Source organism: Gopherus evgoodei, chromosome 2 (assembly GCF_007399415.2).
Source record: "Gopherus evgoodei ecotype Sinaloan lineage chromosome 2, rGopEvg1_v1.p, whole genome shotgun sequence".
Classification (NCBI taxonomy): domain Eukaryota; kingdom Metazoa; phylum Chordata; order Testudines; family Testudinidae; genus Gopherus; species Gopherus evgoodei.
Genome location: NC_044323.1, coordinates 33,381,658 through 33,394,358, shown reverse-complemented (window position 1 = coordinate 33,394,358; position 12,701 = coordinate 33,381,658). Strand labels below are relative to the sequence as shown.

At 45.5% G+C, this 12,701-nt stretch overlaps 1 protein-coding gene across 4 annotated transcripts in view; it reads left to right on the top strand.

Moving 5' to 3' along the window:
- Window positions 1–12,701, top strand: part of APBB1IP (amyloid beta precursor protein binding family B member 1 interacting protein) — a 130,367-nt gene that overhangs the window by 83,372 nt on the left and 34,294 nt on the right. For all 4 annotated transcript variants that reach the window (XM_030550300.1, XM_030550298.1, XM_030550297.1 and 1 more), the window contains exon 10: window positions 2,085–2,195. In XM_030550300.1, coding sequence (XP_030406160.1) covers window positions 2,085–2,195 — 111 coding nt within the window. The remainder of the gene's footprint in view (window positions 1–2,084; window positions 2,196–12,701) is intronic.

Below are 12,701 nucleotides of genomic sequence, written 5' to 3'. Positions count from 1 at the left end.
TCCCTGAATAAATCACAATGAAAGAAATAGTGATCAACTTAAAAAATAAGAGACAAGTCCGCCAGTGGGTGGCAGAGGCATGCAGTCCACTACTCAGGTGACCCAGGGACAGATACAGACTAGAACCCAAGTCCGGGCAAAATGCAGCATCAATTAGATGACTGCCCTGCTTGTACTGCACTTTATAGAATGGCTGTGTCTGACTTCTAAGGCAGTGGTCATCTGGGCTTTCCACTCCTCAATGAATCTCCCACCCATACAGCACTCTTACCAAACAGACTAGAACTCTGATTGGAAGGATTTTCTCCAATCACAATGCAGATTGGTGAAATACTCTCATTCCAAGAATGGCGGACTATAAAATTGGTCTAACTCTTAGTAGCAAAATGAAACTAAAGAAAATCTGACATACCTTGAGCTATGTTTAAAAAAATAAAACGAGCACTTTATATTGACAGTTCACAATATATCCAGGCCCAACAAACATGCAGTTAATTTTGTATACCCTAATATCTAGGTCTATGCTTGTTTTGTGAGTGCAAGTCAGGCTCTAAAGCTTTGAGAAAGTGTCCTTGACTGTAATCGAGTCACTATTTCCACACTAGCCATTGCTTCAAACCGTTAGTCCACCTAAGTATCATTCTCCTTCCCACAAACTGACATTAATGGAAAGTCCAAGAAGTTAGCAGCACCAACCACACAAGTTACTTGTTTAAACTTTTTTCATTAAATTATGTAGTTAAAGTCTTGTTTTGTCTGGATATGCAATAGGAATAACATTATGGCTTTGCAATAAATGACTTATCTCCTACATAAGTTGTTACTTCCCCTACATAACTGTGATGAATGTTTCCCTTTAAATAATTCTGTCCGGATTGGACTCAACCATGAATTGGTTCCTAGGAAAAGCAAGAACTCCTTTGTCATTCCCACTGAAGGCTTGGTGTTGAGGCTGCCCGTAAGTTTCACTGATTTGAATGCACTCAGTGTGAAATCCTAGCCCCATTGCAGTCAATGGCAAAACTCACAAAGACTTCAGTAGGAACTTCAGGTTGGGTACTGAACAGGGAGATGCTTATAATTAATACCAACGCATTCCAGAGAGCAGAATTCATGCTACTGTCCCCTCTTGTCAGGTGTTTAGATTGAGCTATCACTTAATGGCAGTATTCATAAACACACTACTAGTGTGAATAAAATGACCCCAAGGAAGTATCTTAATGAGAGTGTAGCTAGCAAGCAAGCATGTGACACTAAAATATGACCTCCACCCCCAAGGAGAGAAGCTCTTTGAGGTGTCCAGTGTACATCAATTTACTAAGTATTTGGGCATATTCAGAAATATATGGAGATAGAACCTTTTAGTATTAACATGTATAAAGAGTATGGAGGTTATATATTGTCCCCAGAAATCCTTAACATAGCAAAGTGGGCCAACAAGGTCTTGTTGACACAGCAACACAGTACAAACAAACAATAGGTAACCTACCGTGGTAGACAGAAAGATACCAGTGTGTGGAGATGAGGTGGGAGCGGGGCTGGAATTGTCTTTTTAAGGCAGTTTTGAAGCAGGAACAGATGAAATGTGGCTCATTTACTCGCGTGTAAATGTACACACATTGACTGTACATTCCAAGGGAAAGGCAGTTGCTTAGAATAAAAACTATTTAGACCCAAACGCCATTTTCCCCCTAGAACTGCAGGAGCATCATTGCAGGACCTATATCTATTTTAATCAAAGTTTCTTCCTCTCTTCAGTAAGGAGAACAGGTCACTGACTTGGAGACAAAACAAAGGATTACAACAGCAAAACTCAGATTTATGTTGAATGTTGTAAAATGTTTCACTGTAATTCTAAAGGTGTATTGACCTTTCTCTGTTTGTCTTGACGGTCACTACAGTTTAAGAACAACTTAAACACTTGTCATTCTCTCCGCTTTGATAAAATCCACAACAGTTAAAACAAGTTTCCACATTGAAACAAGATTCCACATCAAAGCGGTTTGAAAAAAGGCCCTTTAATGTGTCTGGCATCATAGCTTAATTCCCTGTAACAACAGAATGCTTGGTTTCCATTTTTTTAGACATCCCGGGATTTGGCTTGCTTCATACAGTTTGAGAATTTGAATATTTATTATGGTACTCAGTACAAACTGAAATACAAGGCACCTACGGATTACTGCTTTGTCTTAAAGGTATGTACAAGAGAAGTTTGTTATGCTAATATGTGCTCTAACTGCTGCCATATACAGATATGGTAAGGGCCTGATCCTGTAAGGTGCAGAGTGCCTCCTGCAATGTTACTGGACACCAGGACCAGCGCTTCCATTGAGGTGAACTAGGCAATCGCCTAGGGCGCCAAGATTTTTGGGGGGCGGCATTTTGCCGGGGGGGGCGGCAGGAGTCGTGCCTGCGGAGGGTCCGTTGGTCTGCGACTCCGGTGGAGCTGTCGCAGGCATGCCTGCGGACGGTTTGCTCGTCCCGCGCGGCTCCGGTGGACCTCCCGCAGGCACGGCTGTGGACCAATGGACCCTCCGCAGGCACGACTGCAGCAGCTCCACCGGAGCCGCGGGAGTGGCGCGGGGGGCGGTGAAATGGCCGTGCGCCTAGGGCGCGAAAAACTCTAGTGCCAGTCCTGCTGCACACCCTCAACTGCTAGTCACTTTGGCCCTATTCAGCAATGTACCTTTAAGAATTATTTAACTTTAAGCACATGAGTAGTTGCACTGAGTGCCTTGATGAATTGGGGCCCTTAAGATGATGCTCAATGTCTTGCAGGGTGAGGCCCGACAGATGTCATGCTTTAAAGCACAACTCTGTCTGGCAGAAGAAGAGCATGGTGGGCCTGGCTCACCCACATAGCTACAGTACAGCTGCTGGAGAAAGTACTGGGGCTCCTTTTACTGCTACTCCAGCTGGGGAGATGAGGGACCCCAGGCTACTCCCTGTTCCTCTCAGGGAGGGAAGGAGTGTTGCATTGCCACTGTACTCCAAGTGGAGGGGTGAGCCCATGGTGTAGGGCCAGAACTGTGAGATGTGCCTAGGGCACTAGATTGCCTTAATTGGATCTAGATTACTAGCTAAAATAATAGAGATTCAGAAATCAGAACATATCTGACAACACTGACATGGCAGAAGATATGGATTCCTCTTCTACAGCTCTTATGGGCCTGTGGTGCTAATAGGAGCTGCTACCAAACAATGTTTAGCCAACTTGAAAGACAATAAGAGGCAGATACACAGCAAAGTGCCATTTTTAATTTTTCTTTTCTGGTTATAGCTGCATTTTAATGGACTTGTTATCCAAAAAAGAAGTGTCTGTCCAGTTTCAAGTGTTTGCCAGTTTAGTTTACACGTGGCCCAAATACAAATAATTTGTATGAATCAGACTGATTTTCTGTTTGCAGATTTAAATGATTAATACAGTTCAGCAGTTTAGATAATGCAGTTCTCCACAAACCACTTTGGCAAAGTCACTTCCTCTCTTCCCTCACTTTCCCCATCTGTAAAATGGGTATAATTATATTTGCCTCCTTTGGAAAACACTTTGAGATTAACTAATGCAGTGGTTCTCAACTGATTACACATTGTGGACTGCATATGTGGTCCACAATGTGTTACCTGGGCCGCAGTGGCTGCGTGGTAGAGCAGTAGCAGCCCCGAACCTGACCTAACTGTGCCAGGTGGCCAGCTGCCCACTCCATACCCTACAGGGCCAGCAGGCCAACCCAGGTCCCTGCCACACAGCTGCCCTGGATCACTCAAGGCCGGGCGGCTGCCCTGGATAACTGCCATGTAAGGCGGGCCAGCTGCTCACCCTGGATGCCCGCCATGTGGCTGCCCCAGACCCCAGAGCTCGCGCGGCCGGTCGGCTGTCCCAGATCCCCACCAGGTGAGGCAGAGTCCAGCTGCTGGTCCCTGAACCCCACAGGGCCACATGGCAGTCCTGACCCCTGCCACACAGAGCAGGCCAGCAGCTCTGGACCCTGGAGCTTGTAGGGCCGGCCAGAAGCCCCAGATCCCTGACCCTGCAGGGCTCGCCAGCAGCCACGACCCCAGACTCTCACCACACGGGGTCAGCCAGCAGCCCAGACCCTGCCATGCTGGGCTGCGGGGCAGCCTGGCTGGACCCCGCCGCGCTGGGTAGCAGAGCAACTGGGAACCCTGTGGACTCTGCCATGCGGGGCCTGGTGGTTGCCTCAGAGCTCTCTGGGTTGGGCGGCTGCCCCAGACCCCGGAGCTCATGGGACCAGGTGGCTTCCCCAGACCCCGAAGCTCACGGGGCAGGCCAGCTGCCCCAGACCCCCTGGGGCCCGCTGGCTGCCCCAGACCCCCGACCCCATGGGTCTACCAGCAGCCCCGACCCCAGATCCCCAACCCCATGGGGCTACCAGCAGTCCTGACCCCAGACCCCCAACCCCATGGGCCTACCAGCAGCCCCGATGCCAGACTCCTGCCACATGGGGCAGGCCAGGAGCCCTGACCTGGACCCCAACCTTGCCGTGCTGGGCAGCAGGACAGCCCAACCAGAGCCCTCTGTGCTGGCAGCGGGACAGCTCAGACACCCCCGTGCTGGGCAGCTGAGAACCTGGGATCCCAGGCACACAGGGCTAAGCTGTGTGCTAATTGGGCCGTGGGTTGAGAACCGCTGAACTAAGGAAAATCTCTATATAAGAGCGAGGTATTCTTATTATTCAGAAAATACATGCACAGTTAATGGAGAAAAGAGAAATAGTTCAATCAGTTTTAGAAATAAGTTGAAGTTGGTTCTCTGTAAAAGACTTCAAAGCTGTTGTGAGCATATTTAACTGCCACAGTGCATCTGTATAACATTCAAAATGGGTGAAAGTGGTCAAAATTAGTATTTGACTAATGTAAGTGCTTTCTAGACATTTTCTTTGCTTTGCAAGTAGATGAAAATGAAGTACATCAGGAAAATGATTTTGAGTGCTCAGCAATGTTTTTAATTATTCACATCACTGTGGGAACTTTATGACTCAATGCGCTACCATTTGTACAAAAAACAATTTATGCTACAAATTATCACTGTTGCACTAAAGTATTTATTAAACTAAAATACCCTGGATGTGTGAAGTTAACATGTTGCGCCTTTGTATCACTTACTGCTGTGGTGGAGGTGAAAAACCAACTGTGAAAGCCTGAGAGGAAGGGGTTTATGCATCATAAATTTGAGTCTGAAATATCTTTTACTTAAAAATGTTCGCTATAGTGCCTTTAAAGTGTACTAGCAACATAACAGAATAAGCATCATATCCAGACAGCTCTGTTGTCAGTAAGGAGAAATATAGTCTATGTTACTGTTATTGGTCTTCATTTTTATTCTCATGTGTTTTCAGAGGCTGGGACATGTGGTAGGTTCCTGATTGGAACCATTTTGCACTTTATTGTGGCATTCTTGAAACTGGCAATTACAGTGGTTGAAAGAGCCTTAAACATAGATGGTCTGCAAATTTTAAACTTGTTGTATGGGGGGAAATAGTGGCCAGTAGAGCCAAGTTCTACCGCACCCTTCCTCTTTTACTTTCAGCCATTGCCAGTATGATGGGGCTGAGGATAGTGGTAGTTTGAGTGCGAGGGATTGTGGGAAAGAAAGGAACAACACTGTGGTGTGTTCTGGATAACTTCAGTCAGTTACCCTATGTGGCAAGCACCGCACTGCTGTCACACTCCCACCACAGCTGCAAGCCAACTCAAGTACCAGTTCCTCTCAATGCATTTAAGATGTAGTTGCAAAACCAGAGATCTCATTAACTCTGGTCCTATTGCATGTAGCTCTTTTTTATCTCTCACTGCCTGTAAGACCTAGGGACAGGCCTAAACAAGTGTGGTCTCTTTACTCTGAGCCTCCATATACTCCCGCTGTGAGCAGAAGTGTAACATTTCAAACAGTGTCTAGAATTGTGGTTGACTGTTGGGCTGTTTTTAGGTTGAGTGGATGCTGGTGACGTATAAGTGTGAAAATGGGAGTAGAGCTATCACAAAGTTTATACTGGTGAATTGCTCATCTCCTAGTTCGGTTTAGTATTCAAGTGCAAGTGTTCTAAGTGAGATTATCCTGCAGGGGACAACTTGTCCTGAGTTGCCAAAGGAGAACAAACCATCTTAGAGTGTCATCACTGATTAATCATGACATGAGATGTCTTTCATTCTGTGATAGTGTCCAAGATGAATTAATGGAAAGGAATAGTCTTGTGGATACATTCAGGTGCAATGATGACAGATAGTGGCATTAACCTGTAAGTGAAAGGAGACTATTTTTTGAATAGTTGATTTCTCCAGACCTCATTTTAGTAAGACTAAAATATGGGCTATGATACTGGGGTTTCGCATCCACACCTTTTAAGGTTATGCTCACACATACTTCAAAGATATTGAAAGGGCCCATTGTTCATACAAAGGGGATGAATGATTAACAGAACAGCCTGAGATAAAGCTACATAAAACAACATGAATGTTAGTTTTGAAGAAATCACATGCATACACCCTACCCACCCCCAAAATAAACCCAAAACATCACTGAGCCATCTTACCAGATGACTAGATCCAAGCAACAGAACTAGTACCTGATTCCAGAGATCCTTCCCCGCAATATCAGTGTGATGAAGTATACCCTGAAAGAAATATTGCTTTCTTTTATTTTATGATCTCATGTGTCTTTAGGGATGGAAGGGATCTCAAGAGATGATTAAGGCAGGGAGCAGAGTTTCTTACCATCGTCCTACGGGTGGCAAGTTTGTAGAAATTTTGGTGGTGCCCAGAACCCACCCCCCAACTCTGCCCCCCCAAACTCCGCCCCTAACTGCCTAAGGCTCTGGGAGGGGGCTTTGGGCAGGGAGGTCTGGAGTGCAGGTCCTGGGCTGGGGATTAGGGTGCAGGAGGGTTGCAGGCTTTGGGATGGAGTTTGGGTGCTGGGTGCAGGCTCTGGGTTGAGGCAGGGGGTGGGTGTGCAGGCGGGGATGAGGGGTGCAGGCTTTGGGACGGAGATTGGGTGCAGGCTCTGGGCTGGGGCTGGGGGCATAGGAAGGAGTGAGAGGTGCAGGCTCTGGGAGGGAGTTTGGGGGTGGGAAGGGATGTGTGGGAAGGGGGAGGGGGTGCACACTCTGGGAGGGAGTTTGGGGATAGGAGGGAGTGCAGGGGTGAGGGCTGTGGGGCTGAGGATGAGGGATTCATGATGCAGGAGGGGGCTCAAGGCTGGGGCAGAGGATTAGGGTGCGAGGGGATGATGGCTCTGGCTGGTGCTGAGGGGTTCATGATGCAGGAGGGGACTCAGGGCAGAGGGTTGGAGTGTGGGGTAAGGGCTGTGGGGCTGAGGATGAGGGGTTCATGATGTGGGGGGCTCAGGGCTGGGGTAGAGGATTAGGGTGTGAGGAGATGAGGGCTCTGGCTGGGGATGAGGGGTTTGGGGCCTTGGAGAGGCTCAGGGCCAGGGCGGAAGGGCCAGGGTAAGGGCAGCCTGCCTTGCCAGTAGGGGATGGCAGGCACTAGGACCCTGGGGCAGCAGACAGCTGTTCTGCCAGGAGCCGCTCTACTCCGGCAGCACAAGCAGGCAGGGGAGAGGCACTGCGCTGCTTTTTGTCAGGCAGGGATGTGGCGCGGCAGCGGGGGGGGACACACAGGGGGAGGGGTGAAAGGCGGGGGCTGGGACCTGCTCCAGGCAGGGACGCGGTGGGGGGGAGACCTGTGGGGGCCGGGGCCCAATCCAGGCAGGGCCAGGGGAGAGACCCAGCTCCAAATATTGCTGGAGCAGGGCCCCCAGCCCTGAATATTCCTGGTGCTCGGGCACTGCAAATGTATATAACCTGCCGCCTGTGCATCTTCCTGTGTGTATGTGTAGGACTGTCAAGTGTTTCTGGAAAGGGAAGGTGGGAATTCTATCAAAGGAGGATGTGCCCCTTTAGTTATAACCTCTTATGTTTGGAGAATCTTTTCTGATCGAACTGTGATGAGTTGTGAATGCAGCTTCCCGACTTTTTCCAGTCACTGCAGTGCTGCATTAAACATGCTTTAGCCCTGAGCATAGAGGAAGCTATTCCTTTCAATGATTTTTTTTTCCATTTGAACCATCAAGATACCTCAGGAGATAATGAAGGTAAAAGCTAGTTGACCAGTTTCCTAGAGGTTTCTCAAGAGCACTTCTGAGTGTCTTCTAGTGAAAGAGAGAACTTTTTGTTTAGCTTATTCAGAAGTTACCTGTCAGGATGATTCAGAAAGAGTCTGAGGTGATGAAACAAATAACTACTTCCTAATGCCCGCTACTACTAGACAGAGACAAGCCCAGCTGGGCTTGTCTAACTGAAAGGAGCCCAGATGGCTAATCAGCATCTATGAGAAAGCTGAAGTCACATTTAGCTGCCTCTATCAATTCCAGAGCAGTAAACTGGAACTAATATCTTTTGGAACCCTGGGAAGATAGTGTAGGGTAGGGAAAGGGCTCTGCCTAGGCTAATGGATAGAGTCAGCATGTGTCCTCAGGCATTTGAGGAACCATAAAGCTTGAAAGATATTTTTCTCCTCTTACCCACTTGGCCTATGCTGGGACATAACTCTCAATAAAATGAGACTAACCACTGGAACAGGCCTTTTACGTGTAAACCAGGCATCCCGTCAGGCCTCCGTTCCTTAAAGGAAAAGTTACACATAAGAAAAACAACACAACCTATTAAAAAATAAAACCTCAGAAGGAACGAACCCTTCTAAGCGTGCAGATAATTCCATCTTGCTCAACTAACCATTACTTAACACCGGCCAAAATTTAAAGGGCACCACCCTTTATTTTAACATCAGACCTTTTCCCTTTCAAGGTCAAATGAGGGTATTGCACATGTTAGTTCTAATCCTTGGCTCTCTTTATATCAGTGGTGGGGTGCTGGTATTAGAAGTTCCTCTCCAAACAATCTAACAATAATAAACAGCCTCTGGCCACCCATGCACATAACAGGACACTAATGGTACGGTCCAAGGAAGCTCTCCTGATCTCCAATACAGATGAGAAAAGGGATGCACAGCCAGCTGGAAAGAAACATTTCATTCAAACCTGTATCCAAACAAGGATACCTCTCCTATTGCCATGCAGAGCATGACAGAAAGAACAAACCCCATAGTAACACAGCTTTCCAGATCACCCGCTTTTGCTGACAGCTCTGGCTACTCAGAAATGAAAGGGAAGCAAAAACTTCTGCTCATACTTCTCCTAGAAGTCCATTTTTAGCAACCACTGGAAGAAATTACCTCTCACGTCTGTAGTGAGTGCACAAGCTGAGAGTGTCCAGCACTATGTGGGGATAGCACCTATACAATATAAATATAAAGCAGCTGTCCCTGAAATGTGGCTCTCCTACTACATTATCTGAGGATTGTATTGGGAACAGCATGTACATCATCAACAGTCATTTCGTAATGTTAGGTTGAAACTAATGCTGTCAAGCGATTTAAAAAATTAATCACGATTAATCACCCTGTTAATAATAGAATACCAATTATTTTTGGATGTTTTCTACATTTTCAAATATAATTATTTCAATTACAACACAGAATACAAAGTGTACAGTGCTCACTTTATATTTATTTTTATTACAAATATTTGCACTGTAAAAAACAAAAGAAATGGAATTTTTCAACTCACCTCATACAAGTACTGTAATACAATCTCTTTATCATGAAAGTTGAACTTACAAATGTAGAATTATGTACAAAAAAACTGCATTCAGATCCAAACAATGTAAAACTTCAGAGCCTACAAGTCCACTCAGTCCTATTTCAGCCAATTGTTCAGACAAACAAATTTGGTTACAATTTGCAGGAGATAAAGCTGCTCGCTCCTTGTTTACAATGTCACCTGCAAGTGAGAACAGGCATTCGCATGGCACTGTTGTAACTGTCATAGCAAGATATTTATGTGTCAGATGCGCTAAAGATTCATATGTCCCTTCATACTTCAACAACCATTCCAGAGGACATGCGTCCATGCAGATGACGGGTTCTGCTCAACAATCCAAAGTAAATCAGAACGATGCATGTTCATTTTCATCATCTGAGTGAGATGCCACCAGCAGAAGGTTGATTTTCTTTTTTGGTGGTTCAAGTTCTGTAGTGTCTGCATCTGAGTGTGGCTCTATTAAAACTTGTGAAATGACTCGTCCCTCTCAGATTTTGGAAGGCACTTCAGATTGTTAAACCTTGGGTCCAGTGCTGTAGCTATTTTTAGGAATCTCACATTGGTACCTTCTTTGCATTTTGTCAAATCTGCTGTGAAAGTGTTCTTAAAACGAACATGTGCTGGGTCATCATCCGAGACTGCGAGTAAAACAGAACAGGAGACACTCATAGACTCATAGACTCTAGGACTGGAAGGGACCTCGAGAGGTCATCGAGTCCAGTCCCCTGCCCTCATGGCAGGACCAAATACTGTCTAGACCATCCCTGATAGACATTTATCTAACCTACTCTTAAATATCTCCAGCGATGGAGATTCCACAACTTCCCTAGGCAATCTATTCCAGTGTTTAACTACCCTGACAGTTAGGAACTTTTTCCTAATGTCCAACCTAAATCTCCCTTGCTGCAGTTTAAGCCCATTGCTTCTTGTTCTATCATTGGAGGCTAAGGTGAACAAGTTTTCTCCCTCCTCCTGATGACACCCTTTTAGATACCTGAAAACTGCTATCAGGTCCCCTCTCAGTCTTCTCTTTTCCAAACTAAACAAACCCAATTCCTTCAGCCTTCCTTCATAGGTCATGTTCTCAAGACCTTTAATCATTCTTGTTGCTCTTCTCTGGACCCTCTCCAATTTCTCCACATCTTTCTTGAAATGCGGTGCCCAGAACTGGACACAATACTCCAGTTGAGGCCTAACCAGCGCAGAGTAAAGCGGAAGAATGACTTCTCGTGTCTTGTTTACAACACACCTGTTAATGCATCCCAGAATCATGTTTGCTTTTTTTGCAACAGTATCACACTGTTGACTCATATTAAGCTTGTGGTCCACTATGACCCCTAGATCTCTTTCTGCCATACTCCTTCCTAGACAGTCTCTTCCCATTCTGTATGTGTGAAACTGATTGTTCCTTCCTAAGTGGAGCACTTTGCATTTATCTTTATTGAACTTCATCTTGTTTACCTCAGACCATTTCTCCAATTTGTCCAGATCATTTTGAATTTTGACCCAGTCCTCCAGTGCAGTTGCAATCCCTCCCAGTTTGGTATCGTCCGCAAACTTAATAAGCGTACTTTCTATGCCAACATCTAAATCGTTGATGAAGATATTGAACAGAACCGGTCCCAAAACAGACCCCTGCGGAACCCCACTTGTTATACCTTTCCAGCAGGATTGGGAGCCATTAACAACTACTCTCTAAGTACGGTTATCCAGCCAGTTATGCACCCACCTTATAGTAGCCCCATCTAAATTGTACTTTCCTAGCTTATCTATAAGAATATCATGCGAAACTGTATCAAATGCTTTACTAAAGTCTAGGTATATCACATCCACCGCTTCTCCCTTATCCACAAGGCTCGTTATCCTATCAAAGAACGCTATCAGATTAGTTTGACATGATTTGTTCTTTACAAATCCATGCTGGCTATTCCCTATCACCTTACCACCTTCCAAGTGTTTGCAGATGATTTCTTTGATTACCTGCTCCATTATCTTCCCTGGCACAGAAGTTAAACTAACTGGTCTGTAGTTTCCTGGGTTGTTTTTATTTCCCTTTTTATAGATGGGCACTATATTTGCCCCCTTCCAGTCTTCTGGAATCTCCCCCGTCTCCCATGATTTCCCAAAGATAATAGCTAGAGGCTCAGATACCTCCTCTATTAACTCCTTGAGTATTCTAGGATGCATTTCATCAGGCCCTGGTGACTTGCAGGCATCTAACTTTTCTAAGTGATTTTTACTTGCTCTTTCCTTATTTTCTCTTCTAAACCTACCCTCTTCCCGTAAGCATTCACTATACTAGACATTCCTTCAGACTTCTCAGTGAAGACCGAAACAAAGAAGTCATTAAGCATCTCTGCCATTTCCAAGTCTCCCGTTACTGTTACCCCCTCCTCATTGAGCAGTGGGCCTACCCTGTCCTTAGTCTTCCTCTTGCTTCTAATGTATTGATAAAAAGTCTTCTTGTTTCCCTTTATTCCCATAGCTAGTTTGAGTTCATTTTGTGCCTTTGCTTTTCTAATCTTGCCTCTGCATTCCTGTGTTATTTGCCTATATTCATCCTTCGTGATCTGACCTAGTTTCCATTTTTTATATGACGCCTTTTTATTTTGTAGGTCACGCAAGATCTCAAGGGTAAGCCAAGGTGGTTTTTTGCCACATTTTCTATCTTTCCTAACCATCGGAATAACTTGCTTTTGGGCCCTTAATAGCGTCCCTTTGAAAAACTGCCAACTTTCCTCAGTTGTTTTTCCCCTCAGTCTTAATTCCCATGGGACCTTGCCTATCAGCTCTCTGAGCTTACCAAAATCCGCCTTCCTGAAATCCATTGTCTCTATTCTGCTGTACTCCTTTCTACCCTTCCTTAGAATTGCAAATTCTATGATTTCATGATCACTTTCACCCAAGCTTCCTTCTACTTTTAAATTCTCAACAAGTTCCTCCCTATTGGTTAAAATCAAGTCTAGAACAGCTTCCCCCCGGTAGCTTTTTCAACTTTCTGAAATAAAAAGTTGTCTGCAGTGCA